Consider the following 20,362-nt stretch of genomic DNA (forward strand, 5'->3'; position numbering starts at 1 on the left):
ACAAAGTTGTTTTTTCTTGTTTTGGCATGATAGACATGCAGTGAAGTTAAAAATGATAACAATGTTACATTATGACAACATTCATGGCACTCAAATGCAGCCAAATTATTACTGCATCACTATAGTTTGTAATGCACCAAACAGCACTATGATTGGATGAGAATCATGTCATGAAATATTCTCTTTTTTTCAACATTAAAAAAGTAAAAAGTATTCTAATCTAGTGGGTTGTACCAAAACAGGCAACGGACCGGATTTGGCTCATTGGTAGTAGATTGCTGATCCCAGGTCTACATAAATGGTTGTATTTTAAGCCACTAAAGATTAATGTTGTTGTTACACAGCAAAAAGTAATATATTTACTATAGATTTACCCAAATCCATAATCTATCTAAAGAGGGAAGATAGGGGGACTAAAAATATCTATGTGTTAGATTTTGTAGTGTTTCTAAGAAATAAGGCAAATTCCTCATCCTCCACACTGAAAACTCAAAAAGTAATGCCTGAAATTGTAAAATTGCAATAAGAATGTTGGAGATATTGAAAGAACATGAAAAGGAAAAAAAAAGAGCAAATGTAAAAGAACAGAAATTATAACAAACTGTCTCTCAGACAACAGTGCAATCAAGCTAGAACTCAGAATTAAGAAACTCACTTAAAACTGCTCAGCTACATGGAAACTGAATAACCTGCTCCTGAATGGCTACTGGGTACAAAACGAAATGAAGATTTCTTTTGGGAAGTGGGAAACTGGTAAGGATGGAATTCATAGGAATGGTTACACAGGGATGTCACCATTATTGATCATATTCTACTTCTTAAACTGAGGGGCAAATGGTGTGCTGTGCATGGTATTTTATTTATCTAATTTTTTGTGTTAAAATTTTTCTTTACATATATTAACATAAACAAATTTTAAGGAATTAGTTAAAATTTTATTCAAGAGAATACAAGTGTTGACTTATTTTTATCTGACTTGGAAGTCAACTCTAACTTACTGCCTTCCTTCATTTTTTTAAGGCTTATTATCACTTTGAGAAAATCATGCTGCTAATCATGTGAAAACATTTGCAGGGATAGAATGTAGGATACATGAACTCACACTGAGGGAGAAGGAAATATTTTAATCCCTTCATAAGTAGCTGTTAGAGTATTCATGAAATTATTTTGGTAGCCTTTCTTACTGTGATTTATATTATGCCTTTAAGCTACATGGTACTGTATATCTATTAAAATTTTTAGAGGATTAAGACTGTAAGATTTATTGATAGAGTTTACAGATGGGCTTGCAGCTCCTTCCTAGTAAATTAACTTTGGCCTTGGTTGAGAACAATACAGAACAACTTTAAAATTACGTGTGTTACAGGAAAAAAGTTCATTGTATACTATCATGTAATACCACATTTTGGCCCCCATTTTCCCTCTGTCTTGAGTGCTCTTGCCCTCTCTCCCCCACTTTTATCATGTAATGTATTCTGCCATGTTATGATGCAGTAAGAAAGCCCTTACCAGATGTGGCCCTTGGTCTTGGACTTCTCAGGCTCCAGAACCATGAGGCAAACCATGGATCAATTTTCTGTATAAATTACCCAGTCTGCAATATGTTACAGCAGCAGAAAATGGACTAAGATATCTATTTAGTAATACCTATGAATGGAGACATTATGGTTACTAGAAAATTACATTTCTGATTATACAGGCTTGTTTCATTTTGGGGATTGCTTGTTACAGACACTAAAATGTCACTCATTTTCCTAGTATTTTGGTTAAAAAAACTGCATCCAATACAAGGATTATAGTTCATTACCCCCAAATCACTCTACCCATACTACTGAATATTAGTTTTTCTTAGTAAGAATGGAATTTTGGACAATCTAGAAGACTTTCTCCTAACTTCAAATGAAACTGTTCTGAATATACATTCTAATCAGCCCACACCACACTTATTCCAAAATTGACAACATAGTTGGAAGTAAAGCACTCCTCAGCAAATGTAAAAGAACAGAAATTATAACAAATTGTCTCTCAGACCACAGTGCAATCAAACTAGAACTCAGGATTAAGAAACTCATTCAAAACCACTCAACTATGTGGAAACTGAACAACCTGCTCCTGAATGACTACTGGGTCACAAAATGAAGGCACAAATAAAGTTGTTCTTTGAAACCAGCGAGAACAAAGGCACAACATACCAGAATCTCTGGGACACATTTAAAGCGTTGTGTAGAGGGATATTTATATCACTAAATGCCCACGAGAGAAAGCAGGGAAGATCTAAAATTGACACCCTAACATCACAATTAAAAGAACTAGAGAAGCAAGAGCAAACACATTCAAAAGCTAGCAGAAGGCAAGAAATAACTAAGATCAGAGCAGAACTGAAGGAGATAGAAACACAAAAAAACCCTTCAAAAAATCAATGAATCCAGGAGCTGGTTTTTCGAAAAGATCAACAAAATTAATAGACTGCTAGCAAGACTAATAAAGAAGAAAAGAGAGAAGAATGAAATAGATGCAATAAAAAATGATAAAGGGGATATCACCACCGATCCCACAGAAAAACAAACTACCATCAGAGAATACTATAAACACCTCTATGCAAATAAACTAGAAAATCTAGAAGAAATGGATAAATTCCTCGACACATACACCCTCCCAAGACTAAACCGGGAAGAAGTTGAATCTCTGAGTAGACCAATAACAGGCTCTGAAATTGAAGCAATAATAATTAATAGCTTACCAACCAAAAAAAGTCCAGGACCAGACAGATTCACAGTCGAATTCTACCAGAGGTACAAGGAGGAGCTGGTACCATTCCTTCTGAAACCATTCAAATCAATAGAAAAAGAGGGAATCCTCCCTAACTCATTTTATGAGGCCAGCATCATCCTCATACCAAAGCCTGGCAGAGACACAACAAAAAAAGGAATTTTAGACCAATATCCCTGATGAACATTGATGCAAAAATCGTCAATAAAATACTGGCAAACCAAATCCAGCAGCACATCAAAAAGCTTGTCTACCATGATCAAGTGGGCTTCAACCCTGGGATGCAAGGCTGGCTCAACATATGGAAATCAATAAACATAATCCAGCATATAAACAGATTCAAAGACAAACCACATGATTATCTCAATAGATGCAGAAAAGGCCTTTGACAAAATTCAACAGCGCTTCATGCTACAAACTCTCAATAAATTAGGTATTGATGGGACGTATCTCAAAATAATGAGCTATTTATGACAAACCCACAGCCAATATCATACGGAATGGGCAAAAACTGGAAGCATTCCCTTTGAAAACTGGCACAAGGCAGGGATGCCCTCTCTCACCACTTCTATTCAACATAGTGTTGGAAGTTCTGGCCAGGGCAATCAAGCAGGAGAAAGAAATAAAGGGTATTCAATTAGGAAAAGAGGAAGTCAAATTGTCCCTGTTTGCAGATGACATGATTGTATATCTAAAAAACCGCATCGTCTCAGCCCCAAATATCCTTAAGCTGATAAGCAACTTCAGCAAAGTCTCAGGATACAAAATCAATGTGCAAAAATCACAAGCATTCTTATACACCAATAACAGACAAACAGAGAGCCAAATCATGAGTGAACTCCCATTCACAGTTGCTTCAAAGAGAATAAAATACCTGGGAATTCAACTCACAAGGGATGTGAAGGACCTCTTCAAGGAGAACTACTAACCACTGCTCAACAAAATAAAAGGTTGCAAACAAATGGAAGAACATTCCATGCTCATGGATAGGAATAATCAATATCGTGAAAATGGCCATACTGCCCAAGGTAATTTATAGATTCAATGCTATCTCCATCAAGCTATCAATGACTTTCTTCACAGAATTGGAAGAAACTACCTTAAAGTTCGTATGGAACCAAAAAAGAACCCGCATTGCCAAGTCAATCCTAAGCCAAAAGAACAAAGCTGGAGGCATCACGCTACCTGACTTCAAGCTATACTACAAGGCTACAGTAACCAAAACAGCATGGTACTGGTACCAAAACAGAGATATAGACCAATGGAATAGAACAGAGCCCTCAGAAATAATACCACACATCTACAACCATCTGATCTTTGACAAACCCGAGAAAAACAAGAAATAGGGAAAGATTCCCTGTTTAACAAATGGTGCTGGGAAAACTGGCTGGCCATATGTAGAAAGCTGAAACTGGATCCCTTCCTTACACCTTATACAAAAATTAATTCAAGATGGATTAAAGACTGAAATGTTAGACCTAAAACCATAGAAACCCTAGAAGAAAACCTAGGCAATACCATTCAGAACATAGGCCTGGGCAAGGACTTCATGTCTAAAACACCAAAAGCACCAAAAGCAATGGCAACAAAAGCCAAAATTGACAAATGGGATCTAATTAAACTAAAGAGCTTCTGCACAGCAAAGGAAACTACCATCAGAGTGAACAGGCAACCTACAGAATGGGAGAAAATTTTCGCAATCTACTCATCTGACAAAGGGCTAATATCCAGAATCTACAAAGAACTTAAACAAATTTACAAGAGAAAATCAAACAACCCCATCAAAAAGTGGGCAAAGGATGTGAAGAGACACTTCTCAAAAGAAGGCATTTATGCAGCCAACAGACGCATGAAAAAATGCTCATCATCACTGGCCATCAGAGAAATGCAAATCAAAACCACAATGAGATACCATCTCACACCATTTAGAATGGCAGTCATTAAAAAGTCAGGAAACAACAGGTGCTGGAGAGGATGTGGAGAAATAGGAACACTTTTACACTGTTGGTGGGACAGTAAATTAGTTCAACCATCGTGGAAGACAGTGTGGCGATTCCTCAAAGATCTAGAACTAGAAATACCGTTTGACCCAGCCATCCCGTTACTGGGTATATACCTAAAGGATTGTAAATCAGCTGCTATAAAGACACATGCACATGTATGTTTATTGTGGCACTATTCATAATAGCAAAGACTTGGAACCAACTCAAATGTCCATCAATGATAGACACGATTAAGAAAATGTGGCACATCATATACACCATGGAATACTATGCAGCCATAAAAAAAGGAAGAGTTCATGTCCTTTGTAGGGACATGGATGAAGCTGGTAACCATCATTCTGAGCAAACTGTCACAAGGACAGAAAACCAGACACCCGCATGTTCTCACTCATAGGTGGGAATTGAACAATGAGAACATTTGGACACATGATGGTGATCATCACACACCAGGGCCTGTTGTGGGGTGGGGGGAGGGGGGAAGGATAACATTAGGAGATATGCCTAATGTAAATGACAAGTTAATGGGTGCAGTACACCAACATGGCACATGTATACATATGTAACAAACCTGCACGTTGTGCACATGTACCCTAGAACTTAAAGTATAATAAAAATATATATATAAAAAAAGAAACTGTTCTGTTTGTACATTGGGATTAGAAACACAGATACAAATTTCAGGTATATATACCCTAGATCAGAGTTGTTGGCTGTGGACATAGGATCATACTATGTGAGTAATACTTTGCCCATATAGGAAGGAAATGAAAATGTGTCTATCCTTTTCTTTGTTTAGACCAATGTTTAAGAGTTAGCAACTTTTGAAGATGTTGTGCTAATGAGCTAGCCTATTTACTTTTGTTATATCATATGGGGTGACACAAGGATGACTATGTATGAGATTAATAAAGACTGTGTTTGCTGACTCATGTAAAGACTATACAAGTGGCAAGAAGAGCAACCAATGTCCATGCTATTATTGGTAGCTCTTTACATCTTGGGTTGCTGACATCGGCCTTAAGCCTTCAGGGTCCCCACTACCTGGTCCCAGCCTTCCTTTCTTTTCACTTTCCCAAGAGAGCCTTCATCTGTAGCCAGAAGCCTCAAACATATACTCAGGTTCTATTTTTGTGCTCTTGTACCCAATGTCATATAAACTATTATTCCTAAATAACATTCAACATGAGCTACTTATACAGATCCCTGAGTCTTCATCTTCTTTCTACACATGAAACACCTATTAAACCTCAAGTCAGAGCTCACCTATTTTTTTAAGGTTTTCTCTGACCATTGTAGACATTGTGATATCTCCTTCCTTATAACTCAAACTAGTATTACCACCACTCATTAACCACAACGTCCTTTAAGATCTCTTTTAGTATATGGTTATTTCAGTTTCTGTGCACTTATATTTTATTTTCACAAATAAATTAGAAACTCCTCAAGAGATGGACAGATATAGCTTTCAGTATTTGGGACTGTTTTTTTACATAAAATAGGTATTTAGGACATATTTGACAAATGAATGTATGAACAGAGTTTGCTACCAACCACAATCTAGAACCCAGCATAACACGTGTATCTCATCTTTGCACCTCTAGTTTATCACTCATTTTCTAAGGTGCATTTCTACAACCACATGTTACTTTTAGAATAATACATAATTAGATAATATGCATGTATTTTGTGTAGAAACAAAAAATAAGTAGAACACACAATTTCCCCAGAAAATTAAACAACAACATAGTACTATGGTTTACAACCCACAGGCCAGAATTCAGTTAATTGGTGATACTTATTTTCTGTAAATAACTGAGCTATGTTTACAGTCCTTAACAAAATTGCCCTGATAAAGGGCAGACAACCACAGGCATTTCACTGGTTCATGATCCTGTGATTACTGAAATGTATGGTAGATTTAATGGATACTAAAGCGTAGCTATATTTTTAAGCAATAAAGAGAAATTATAACATCTTATGTAAAATACCATATAAGCTTTTAGCCCTGAACGACATTCAACATGACCTATTTAATCATAACAGTGTAAAAACTGATTCCAGTCATTTATTTTTAAAAAATAGTATATGGAACTTTCTCCACATTTGAACACTAGTTAGATAATCGTTTAGATAGGATGTTTCTGCATATATTTTTAGATAAAAAAATTCCAATATGACTGATGTATTTTCACAAATACAGCGTAACATATGTGCAATTGTGTACCTTTCATTCCAAACTATTAACCTTAGGATAGTGTTTCTCAACTGGAAGCCATCTAGTGGGTAGATACTAGGTATGGTGCTTACACACAGGATGCTCCCTTACAGCAAAGGATTTTCAGTAGTTTCAAGGTTGAGAAACCCTTCCTTAAAGAATATACCGTGTTCAGTGGTGGTGTTATCACCAAAATATTTTGGAAAATACTTTTCAGAATTTCCTGTTTGAATGTACTTATTGGTGGCAACTGTTCATTCCTTGCAAGCTATGTTTTATTTTAGATTAATTCTCATGACTCCCAGGAATGATATATTTAATTTATGGAACCAACAAAACATGCAAGCAGATATTCACATACCACTTGCATACATGCAAACAAAATTTATTAATCAATTCTTACTAATTCAGAATTGGGCCTGATTAGAAAGTAGAAGGCTTAAACTTTACTTTTGTATAACATTCAAAGGAATAATTTATACATGAGCAGTTTTTCAGGATGGGCTTCACAACCTTGACTGTCACTTAACTCGCAACTGGGGAGGATAGAATCAAGCGAAATTTTGTACTGTAAATGGTCTTTTGCCAGCTCAAAAACAAGGAATGGTAGAGCCTCAAAAATTTCAACTGAGAAGGTATTAATAATATAAACACTCAGCTCCCTCAAAAGTGTTAACTCAATAACTTTCACTAACTCTTCATGTTTTTCTGGTTATAGCCCATTTATTTAAATTGATGCTTTTGCTTTTAATTAATATGCTTCTTATGACAGTTTTTTATCTGCAGTTGTAAAATTTCAAAAGCCCTGAAAACTAAGGATTTTTGTAACTCACCTGTTAGCAAAACCTGACTTGAACTAATGTGAAGCTATTTATACTTTTAATTTACTCATATAATGTGAATATTCATATTCTTCACTACAGAATTATTAACATGTTGTATTTCAGAGAGCTTAGTATGTATGTAATATTTTTACCTTTCTAAATTTGAATAACTTCAAATTCTAAATTTGCAAGTGTGAAGTCTATAAGAATTATAATAGCAGATGCCGAATAGTTTTATTCTCATGTTTTTCTTTTATAAATTGCTATAGTTTTTCAACTTTAATCTTTTGAAATAATTATGGAAACAACTTTGTACTCTATCAATGGAACCAACATTTAATGTACTCAGTGATTGAAAATAAAATAATAAAATTTTTCAAAGACTTTCAGAATTTTCAGTTAATTTTATAAGGAAGGGAATAAAAAATAAGTATACCAATATTAAAGTGATAGATGATATGATCAAGCAAACGACAAGAGAGAATGTGTATTGCCAATATTTTTATAAATTAAATGCTCAACATCACATGGTAATCTTTTAAGAGTACAGGGTAAAATTAGATGCCATTCTCCCCAAGTAAGCAAAGATTCTAAAAACCGATGAAAATAAATGTTATCAAGCGTGCAAGAAAATAGCCATTCCTATGGGCTTCTTATAAGAAGAAATTTGTACAAAATATCAAAAGATATATTGAGTTTAAATCCTTTGGCCAAAAATGATTCCACTTTTTGAATTGGTCCAAAGTAAATATCTGCAGTGTAGCACAAAGATACATATGTGGATGTTTGTCACTGCTGTATTTTATTTAAAATGACCAAAATACCCATTATTAAAAATTGGTGAAATAAATTATTATGCAACCCTATAATATAAAAGAAATCATATTATAGCAGAATATGTAATGTCTTCAGAAAATGTCCAAGATATATTATAAGTAAAAAATGCAAGAGTTTAGAAAATAGTATGTACAGTTTATCCCATCTTCTGTATATCCAAGTGTATATATGTGTGTCTTTCTTTGTGTTTATATTTTTCCACGTTTCCATTTTTTACAGTAAATAGATTTGAAATAAAGAATCCTTTATATTATTTTATATTTTCTGAGTTACATATAAATATCTAAAATTAATTGGGGAAAACTAAGCAAAGTCATACATACAGTCCACAAAGTAAAGAACCTCCAAGAATCAAAACTGAAGCAAATATTCTGAGAAACTCAAGCCATTTTCCAATTGATTGCCTTGATGTCCAATAAAAAAGGATGGTACCTATAGATGGGAATGAAAAGATTTTGCTTCGTGACATTCATTCCATTTCGTGATACACTATTGTAGCAGAAAACATCATGACTTCCTGAGAAGTGTAGTTTTACAGAATTTTAGCTTGCTTTCTGTATTTGCACTTCTGAAATCTCTTAGGTACCTGATTACTATTTCAATAAACGGAGAGTACCATTTCCCTCCCTAGATCTCTCATTTCAAATACTAGCACACTGGGTGGAATTTTTACCTCTTACTTATGGTGTCCAGCTCACAACATCTTAACCTGGCAAGAGGACCAAACTAACTGTAAATCTTACCACTCAGACCACAGTTGATTATTGTGTGATGGCAAAATTAAACGTGAATAAAACAGCTAGAGCATTAGAGTGTTCTTGGAAGAATAAACACAAGTTGGAAGTCTTATGTGGATAGTGCAAAATACAGGAAGGCAATGAATCATGTAAACATCAAATGAAAGGTTGGTAAGGAAGCCATTGGAGTCTGTCAGGCACTCCCTGCAATAAATGGCATATTCCGTTCCTTTCCTTTCATTCAGTTTAGGAAAGGGAGTTCTGTGAAATCTCTAACAGATCCCAAAAGATTTGGGATTTTTTTCCTGTAAGTTTTTATTCCTGTGTAAAGGTACACTTTGAATAGAATGAGCTGAAACCCGCTGAAGAGGATTTTTAGTTTATATGAAATAGACACAAATATGTCATAGTGCTTACCTCCCTGACTGTTTTGCCTTCTTCCACAAACAGGAAACTGTTAAGGCAGCAATAATAGAAGAACAGAAACGAAGTGAAAAGGCTGTGGAAGAGGCAGTGAAAAGAACAAGAGATGAATTGATAGAATATATAAAAGAACAGAAAAGGGTAAGTATCTCCTGAAGAGTTTTAATTTGTGCTTCAATAAACTCAATCAGTGACTTCCATACAATAACATGAAATTGTAAAATATTTAAAATGTCCTGTGTCATCTAACTTATGGATCTTCATCTAAGGATATTTTCTGATATAATTATATATTCTGATAGTTATGTCTATAAACATAAATCCCATCTGTCAGCAAAAAGCAACAGTGAATAATTTCTTGGTAGACTCCTAGAAATAACCTATAGCATTTCCAATTTAGCTTTACTCACAAAGATAATAGACAGTTCTACATTTTTAGAGTCTTTTGCCATACATTTGTTAATTTCTTACAATATTTATAGACATGTGTATGCATCATGTAAGCTTTCTGACTGTATTAACACCACTGTAGTTCTAATGGACATAATTACAGTTAGCAAATTCAGGCTCTTCTGCCATAGTGCCATTTCAAAACTGTAACTCAGAATATGCTTGTAAGAATTTAGAATGCATATTAAAGCTTTGAAAAAAATAGCGTTTTCATACAATGTGGTTTTATTAATGTTAGTCTGAAGAGTAGCTGAAAATAATGGATCTAACTTGATTTGTTGTCTTTTCAATAAATCTTCAGTCCTCTAAGCAATACACAAAATAAGAAACTCTTTAAGATTAGATGTTTACTGTAATCTTCTCTGTAATAAATATGTATATAATGAAATATATAATAAAATTTTTCACATGCAGTGTTTTAGGATGTTTTCTTTATATGTTTAGTGTATGTTATATAAATATATTTAAGTATTATTTGTGTGCAAATATATAATATATTGCAAACATATATTGCATTACATAATGTAACAAAACAAACAAACAGTATGTATGAGGAAATTTGACACAATAGCTAAACTTAATTGGTGGTCAAAATGGCAAAATAAATAGAAAATATACTGTAAGATATTATCCTGCAGTTGGCAGTTCAAGAAGTGCACTAAAAGCTCATGACACTACTTTAGTCCTATACTTTTTTTTTTTTATTTTTTTTTTGAGACAGAGTCTTGCTCTGTCGCCCAGGCTGGAGTGCAGTGGTGCGATCTCTGCTCACTGTAACCTCTGCCTCCCAGATTCAAGCAATTCTTCTGCCCCAGCCTCCTGAGTAGCTGAAATTACAGGCGCCTGCCACCATGCCCAGCTAATTTTTTTATTTTTTGTTTTTAGTAGAGATGGGGTTTCACCATGTTGTCCAGGCTGGTCTTGAACTCCTGACCTCAAGTGATCCACCCACCTCAGCCTCCCAAAGTGCCGGGAATACAGGCATGAGCCACCGTGCCCAGCCATCAAGTGCTGTTAACTTGAAGTCAAATTTGGTATGATGCAAAGAAAATCCCCATCTCTTGATGGCTACAATTAGGTTTCAACAGAGGAGAATTTGTCACCAGAGTAAAAACTTGCTAAGTAGTCTTTCCAGATAAATTAGCCACTCACAGAAACATTTTATATGGGATTAAATCTTTGTACAGTTTACCTCAGAGTGTTTTTAAAAGCATTTTCACTCAAACAAATTCCTGATAGATGCCTAACCTTCTAAGGGGAAAATTCTGAGCCAAAGAGTCAATTCGCTTTTCAAGGAGTATTATGTTCTTAGAAAACTCCTACTTCCATATGTACCTACAAAGAGTTTAAATAATCTTGTTCAAAAGTAATCATGCAGCAAAGGAATTATAGGTACATTTTATATGCATACAGGGATTGCAATTGTGAAAGAACTTAAGTATCAAATAAATTCAAAGACTTCTTGTGGGTATTTGCTTTTTTATCATCTCTTTTTAATATTATTTATTTTATGTTAGTAAGAACACTTAACATATCTTCCTCTTAAAATTTTAAGTCTATAATACTTTATCATTGACTATAGATGTAGAGTATTGTACAGCAGAGCTTTAGAACTTATTCATCTTGCTTGACCGAAACTTTATGCCATTGTTTGGGTATTTCCTGTTTCTCTCTAACCCAATCCCCTGGTATCCACCAGTCCACTCTGATTCTATGAATGTGACTAGTTAGATACTGTATATAAGTGAAACCATGCAGTATGTGTCTTTCTGTGACTGGCTTATTTCACTTAGCATAATGCCCTCAAGGATCATCCATGCTGTTCTGTATTGCAGAATTTCCTTCATTTTTAAAGCTGAATGGTATTTTGTTGTACATATATACCACATTTTTTATCCATTCCTCTGTCAATGGATATTTAGTTGTTTCCACATTTTTAGTGTCTTGTCTTAATAGTATATAGCCAATCTTTATTTGAGCTCTAAATCTGAATGCGAAATTATATAACAAAGCAAACTCAAGATTATTTTAGACTAACATTTCTTTGGTTGAAATGGGTGATTTTTCTTAAAAGAATTTTAAAGATAATGTTACTTTTTTGTCAAAGGGAGTTATGTGGCTACCATAAGAAGTGCCTATAATAAGAATAAGAAATGCCTTTTTAAGAGATATCTGTTCCCCACATGAAGCAAATTAACTTTGAAAAGAGCTGACAATGAACTCTGGCATTTAGTCTGTGTGTTCTTGCAAATCATGCTAAAGGCCTAGTATTCACTTGTATTAGTCAGTAAATCAGTTACCACATGTAGAGGCATTATTAAAATAACAGCAAAGAAACCATGACATTAGCTTTCATTTGCACTGAAGTTCTACTTCTCTTTGCTTGTTTCCTTATATATTAAGGAGAATAAATGTAATACCTACCTTACAGAGTTGTTATGAATTAATACATGTAATAAAATAGCAGCTACAGTAAGGACTCAATAAATATGTGTTATGCTTATCATCTTTACCACATTATTTACAGAAAATAGAAATAACTAGCAGCATTATTGTGGCTAATTAAAAAATGTGCTCTTTAGAATAGTGTTTGGTGTTCTATTTCCTCTGAATTTACAGTGTGAATTCTAAAATTTTATTTCACTTCTGTTACTAATTCATAGAAGGTTAAAACTGATTTAATCAGTACACTTGTAGGAAATTTATTACTTCCACTTTGGGATTTTAAAGTTTTATTAATAATATATGCTGTGGCATATTTTTAATATTTGAATGTTTGTATCTTTCCAAACAGAAAAGCTATAAAAAAGAAAGTCAATAAATGATCTGAAATGGAACTAATTACTAATTACTAGACCTCTTTATTATGTAAATTTTAAAAAATTGAGATTCTCTATATTCTTCTTTTCCAAAAATGTATTTCAGTATTTTGAGTTAATTTTTATGAATATCTTGGGGTTTGGGAAATTTTCATACACAAAAAAGATATCTCAGAGCTTATAAACTAATACTTAGGAAAAACAAAAGTTTTTTAGCAAATTCATAATCTTCTTGTCTGTTTCCAAAGACTGAATTAGGGCAACTCACATCTACTTCTTCCTTTGGAAGATGGATTTCTGTTTACATCAGAGAAGAACACATTTCCAGAACAAAAATTTTCCTTTCCCTTCTCCAGGTTTTTTTTTTAAACTAAAGAGTCAACTTGAGATTTTCAACATTAGACAACTTAAAAGCCCGATAGACCTGGTTTCCAACTGAGCTAGAATTTCAGTTTGTGAAGTAGTCTTCTGTTCTTGAAGTTTTTGAAAATCTTTGAAGGAAGAAGTCTACTGTTGTATTAGGTCCTACCTTTTATGTCCTTTGTCCTAATAGTCTTTCATTAGACATCATCATACTTTTACCGAATTCATTAAAAGTTTGAAATGAAGACTTTTCCCCTACATCTTTTTTTTTACTCTTTTGCTTTTAAAAGACAGAAAAACACAGAATTAAAAATTCAAAATGCTTAATTTTTGAAATAACTTATGGATTATCTCACAATATAAAACACAATGGATTTACAAATTGCCATATGAGGTTACATAGCTCTTTCTGTGAATCTGAAATTAATAAGTACTTAATCAGTTATCCATTCCTGTTGAGTAGTAAAATTATACTCAGAATTATACTAGAATTAAAGTTAGAATTCTGAGAAAATTTTAATTTTAAATGCTATTTACCAATTTTTATGTGTGAAATCAATAGAGATGTCACTAAACTTTAAAAATACCTAGTATTCGTCTGGTCTAAACATCTTAGGACAAAGGGGCTACCTGTGCATGTACTAATTAAGTAAATTATAATTTACATTCAAATTACATCCTAAATTATTTACTAAGTCAGATACATAGTACTTGCAATATTAGTCCGAGTCATAATCATAACCAAAAATTACTATGTAATAAAAATATCCAAATAAGGAGAGCTTTTAAAATGATCAACCAGAAAGATAATTTAAATCAATGATGAATTAGTTTTAGTAATAAAAATGCCTTTTTATAAGAATTCTACCTCATAATCTTTTTAGAAATTTCTCTGTAAAATCTATCATGCTAATCCTGAGGAAAAAAAAAAGATCCTTACATTGAATTTACAACTTTACTGTGGAATCAAAAAGATAATCTGCAGCCTTAACACTCATAAATTTTCCATTGAACTTGGCAGAAATTATCTAATTTTAATAGATTTAGACATTTCCAATATAACTTATATAATAGAGAAGAAAAGGCAAACAGGAAAACCTAAAAAGATTTAAAAATATATTTAATGTTTCTGTGGATCAGCAAGGTACCTGCAAGTACAGTGATTTGCATTGAAATACTATATTGTATTTTATTAAAATGTAAATTTTGGTTTCAGACTCTGTTCAATCACTGTAGATTCTATAGCAGAAGTTGCAAACTGCAACTCATAGGTCAAATCTGGCCTGCTGCCTGCTTTTGTAAATAAAGTTTAATTGAAACATACATTCACATCCATTCATTTTTGTATTGTCCACTAACTGGTGTCGTGCTTCAATAGCAGAGTTGAGTAAAGAGAGACCATTGGGACATACAACCCAAAATATTTACTATCTGGTTCTTTAAAGAAGAATGTTTATCAACTCCTGTTCTAAATCATAAAAATTATCTTGCGGGGAAAGTTTCTTCTTTTCAGCCCTTTAAAATTTTTATTCGCTTCTTATGCCTCAGGGTAACTAGACAATTGAAGTCTCTTAAGTGCTATTCTGGAGAAGATTTCTCTCTATCTATTAATTGCCCGATAAGGTATTATAATACATCATGTCTGATCATTAGTGCCATAAACTTTATTTTGTAAATGGAGATGGCAGAAAAATGAGATGGGGAAGAATACATCCCTGACACTTCCCTAGGGAGGAATAATTTGTGGTTTATAATGACCGACAGCCCTTGGATTAGAACGAAGAGTTCCAACCCATCCCACAAGTTAAGGCTGTTACACATGAGTTTGCTATGAGGGAGGAAGTGTGAATAACATTCAGCAAGCAACAACTACTCACAGCCAAGCAGTGATTCCTAAAAAATAAAATCTCATCCAAATGTAATAAAATATTATTTTTCCTCTTAAGAAACAAAATTATTGCCTGTGTTTTCTAAATCACCTCCAGGAAAATAACCTTCACTTCAGAGTATCCTTTTAATTTAGGTTTTTAGAGAAGAGTAAGAAGCAATTTTCTTTACTTCAAAGGTTTTGTGGTCAAGGCATTGTCAGAATTTTTTAAATATAAAAGGGCTCTTTTAATCCAGTTTTGCTGCAATATTCTTGGATGTTTGCATCTCCAACTATTAAAAGAGAATATTTAGACAAAATGAACTTTCCTTATGTTCTGACCAGTTACACAGTTACTTGAATAAACCGTTATTTCAATATAAGTTATTTAATATTTCATGGTCCCTTACTTTTCTCTTCTTAGAAATATAGAAATTCGACTAGCTGACTCTAATGACTCTTAAAGTCCTAAAATTCTGTTAAGACTATGAGTAACATTTTCCTTGACAGTTGATAAACCTCTTGAGAGATTTTTAATTCTTGATATAAATCAGTTGCATCATAGTAGTTACATTATATGGTATTTATAAATTAGTGTAGGAAAATGGCACTTTCCTGACATTTCCCAGGTTCCTGCCCCATTCTCATCCTAATTACTCTTGCTTCTATCCAGTCTGGAGGAGGCTGTTTAGTTGTATGTGCAAGAAGTAGCTCTATTAACAATTCAGCATCTGTGGTCTAAAGCATCTGCCCTTGTAACTTTCGATTTGGGTCTCATATTTGAAAATGTTTTTATGTAACCAACACATATTAAAAAGCATACTATACCCTTACATTCATTGTTGCCTGTTTTCAGTTGTACCTCATTTTTTGATGCCAAAGGGAATTTAGCCTTCTCTACATAAGCTATATTGTAATTTAAATCATCAGAAGTTTACCTTCCAAATTTGTATAATTATATCCATTTCACGTGGCACAATAAACAAATGGAAAAATATTTGGATTTAGAAAAATAACCAGTACTAACCATCTTGCCAAATGATGTTTCAACTAGGTCACAAATTTATCCTTCTTCTTAAATTAAAAGCTTAGGAAATTTGATTTGAAAGAGAGGTTAGTGAAGCCAATGAAGTAAACAGATTTTAAAGGTTTTATAGTTGTTTAAGGTTAATATAATTATGATTTTAAAACTTATTCACTGTTTTTCTATCTTAAACTCTTTGACAGTTTATTTCACAAATTATACTTTAAAATCAAGTTTATTGCTGCCTCCCACTTTATATTTTATCAGTCTTCTTGATGGTCTGTCTTGTTTTGCTCTTTTCACTTGCATAAGAATAATCTTGAAAAAACTTACTGATATGTGGACAATCACACACTTTAGTGAGACAACCCTATTTGTCATTTCCATTTCAACAGTGTGGTAATTGAGATGATGTTAAAGATAAAGCCCAATACTTAGATTATATCCCATTATTCCTGTAGCAAGGAATATAAAATACGTTTTAACTTAAAATCAAAATGTAAATTTATGCATGTACACATAAAAACTAGTTTGGTGTAGCAGTTAATGTGGTATTTTTCATTGGTTTTTGGATGGATTCTAATCGAAGTAAAGTGAGCATAAAGACTTTGGAGGCATCTAGTATATGAAAATGTTTATCTCTGTTTTTATGTAATTATTCAAAATTGTTCATCTAAATAATCATTTCTTGAATTACTATAATGACAACTAACTTTATTCTTTGGTAAAATGATTTAACTTTAAAAAACATGTATTCACTGATGCAGGAGAATCACTTGAACCCAGGAGGTAGATCAAAAAAGCTGTGCGAGACGAGAAGCACCATGTCTTTTAAAGCTTAAAGCCTTATTTTGGAAGGAAAGTATAAGAACGTACTCCTTAACAAATTAAGTGAGGTCAAAATAATAGCTTGAAGCAATAATAGACACCATTGGCACATGACAGTGCTTGAATAAAGACCAAATGCATTATGGTGACAACAATTAACAACAGAATTCCAGAAGATCACTTAAGCCTATGATGAGCAAGATGGACTTTTGATTTCTGTCAAATGAAAACTAAAATGTAGACTAGGCTATATAATAAAAAGAGGAAAAAGAGTCTGTGAGAAGCCAAAGGATTTGGTTTCTTAAAAGAATAAGCAAATTTATATATAAAAATTTTTGTAAAGAAGTCTATTTTCTAGATCCTTGATATACCTTTTGGATGCAATTGTAGAATATCTTGGCTCATAAAGCTCAGATTATTGGGGGCAATAGACATGGAGGGAATTTTTTTGGTTTATTATATTCATATGCCCTTCAGCCATCCTTAGAAGTCAAAAATTGTGTGTGTGTGTGTGTGTGTGTGTGTGTGTGTAGGTGTAGGTGTATGTATATGTGTGTGTATATATGAAAATGTGCGTGTGCGTGTATGAAGGTGTAGGTGTATGTGTGTGTGTATATATGAAAGAGTGTGTGTGTGTGTGTGTGTGTGTGTGTGTGTGTCTGTTTGAAGGACCTCTATTTGTGAGCTGTTTATTAAGGGTCCACAATTGCCTTCACTGTTCTCACCCCAGCCCATGCTATTAAACTGTTTAGAAGGAAATGGAGAATGAAGTGGTATTACAAATTGCCAGCATCTTAATCTGTCTATATCTGTATATTTAAACAGCATGCATCTGTGTATACTTTTCACTGTCCCATCTTAAACTGCATATGGAGAAGCTTCAGTATAAATGTTTTTTTTTCATTCTATAAAGAAATATTATGAATACCCTTAATAGTTGGAGCACTTTGCTTAGGCTACAAGGACAAATAAAATAACCAATAAAGAGAGCCTTATCCTAGTATTCTTAATAATGATACATATTTGTTTAGCAACTGAAATTTATAAAGATTTTTTATATGTTATTTGACTCATAATCTATAATCACTTGCATGTTTATTATTCTTTTGTAAACCAGAAAATCAGATGATAGAAATTATGGTTCTGAGATTACATCTAATAATGGCATAGCTAAAATTTGATCCAGTGCTTTTTCTACTATATCACACCAATGGCCCTTGTCAACTTCCTGTATGCTAGCCATTTCACTTTACTATCTAGGATGAAGCCAATATCTGAAGAAAATTATTAAAGCCCACAGTAGTTAGAACCAGTGAAGAGTTACAACTGTAACATGAACAGCTAAGAGAACTAGAAGGGCGGGAGGTACTCAGTAATATAGAAAAGGACTGGCCAAGAGAACAGCCCACATGTCACCACTATATTTTATTATATACTTTAACTATAAAACTATGTTGTTTTTGTTTCTTATTTAGGAAAAGATGATGATAGTTTCATGGAAATCATTGTTCAGAGTGAACTATTAAAGATATAACCTTGAAAAAGAGTTTCAAAGATGTGAACTTGTTCAACTAAGAAAAAGTTGCTTGCTGTAAAAATTCAGCAATGTAGGCTCCCAGAAAACAGTACCACAGTATCACCTCAAAACTAAATAAATACCTAGAAACACTCAACTTAAATGGAAATTTAAGTTGTTTAAGTAAAATGTTCTATATTAGAAAAAATATATAAAAGAACCACCATTTATTTGGTCCCAAGTTTGTCCAAGATACAATAGTGGGTGCTTTATATTTACTGTCTCAATCCTCACAACAACCCTAAAATAATACCTCATTTTACAGATAAGGAAAATTGAGAGTCAGTGATATTAGATAACTACCCAAGATCAGTAAGAGGGTCAAGATTTTAACTTGGTTCTGTTGGACTGCAAACTATAGGGTGAGACTGTAGGATCTACCTTGGTAAATTTTTAAGACTGATTGAATAATTTACACATTATTTTTCATAAAATATTCTAGGAATTATTACTTTTTCCACTAACAGGAATTAGTATACCTTTCTGTTTTTACAGGCTCCATCTAATTTGTGCCTTTTCAATAAGACCCAGATAAATTGGGAAGAAAAGTAGAACTTTGGTCACATGTGTATATATGTACACTGAACACAAAAGCAGCTAAGAAAATGCTGTTTGTGGATTTTACCTTAGAGGGACAGAACTTATATGCGTGGAATATGCCCCAACATGTAAGGATTTTCAAAAAGTGCTAAAACAAGAAAACTTAATAAACATACACTACCTGGCTGTCTAACATCAATATATTCCCATTGCCGGTATTTAAACCTAACCTTCAAAATACATTCTTCTTCCATACTTACATATAGTAACAGTAATATCAACTAAAATAATAATAAAATACTCAAGGTATCTCTTATAAAAACAAAAATATACTCACTCATTGTCTACAAGGAGGATGACCTGAAATATTCTGTGGCACCCAACCACAAGACAAGTATTGCTGAGAGTGTGAGTGGTCTGATCATTCAACTTCTGCTGTCACAATCATCTTGAATCTCTGTCCATGTATATGAGAGTCATTTGATATGGCTTTCTGCTTGAGCATGCCCAATTTAATAGGTTGGAGGATCAGCTAAAACAAGTTCATTTTAGACAGATCAGGTCACATTTGTTTTTTCACAGCCAAATATACAATGTTGAATAACACTTAGCAATGAGCTAAGTGCTGCTTTTCAAAGGGATAATATTTCCCTGCCTGGTGACTTTGTTCCAAAACCTTAGAGATTTCTGCTGAGATTCCTCTGTTAGAACTTTTCACAGGCTCCACATAGCATCTCAGTAAACTGCTAGCAGTTCTAACACCCATTGAATCTATTGGTCGTTAATTAGGGCCAGGTAGATGCGCTATAGTATGGACTAACAAGGAAGCCTCCTTTTTCTCTGGAACCTACGCACAACTAGAGGCTTTCAGGTCACTTCATAAATAGGTTAAAGCAGGATTCTCAAACTAATGTATAAATACCACAAAGAGTTCCACCTAGCAATGTGTCTCTTTCTTAGTAGCAGGAGGTGCAAGGTGCAGTAAGTTGCCTTTGACTTTGTAAAGCCTATCCTGGTATATGCAACATCACTGGACCTCCAGAAATTTTACTGAGGTATAGTTCTTATATTTTCATGTGCTATATCT

At 33.5% G+C, this 20,362-nt stretch overlaps 1 protein-coding gene across 1 annotated transcript in view; it reads left to right on the forward strand.

Annotated features, from left to right (window-relative positions):
- CCDC91 (coiled-coil domain containing 91) overlaps positions 1-20,362 on the forward strand; it is a gene marked incomplete at its 5' end in the record, with an annotated part of 278,933 nt that overhangs the window by 219,647 nt on the left and 38,924 nt on the right. The window contains 1 exon segment of the mRNA NM_001133835.1: positions 9,836-9,949. Within this exon segment, the coding sequence (NP_001127307.1) occupies positions 9,836-9,949 (114 nt within the window).

Source organism: Pongo abelii, chromosome 10 (genome assembly GCF_028885655.2).
Source record: "Pongo abelii isolate AG06213 chromosome 10, NHGRI_mPonAbe1-v2.0_pri, whole genome shotgun sequence".
Classification (NCBI taxonomy): Eukaryota; Metazoa; Chordata; class Mammalia; order Primates; family Hominidae; genus Pongo; species Pongo abelii.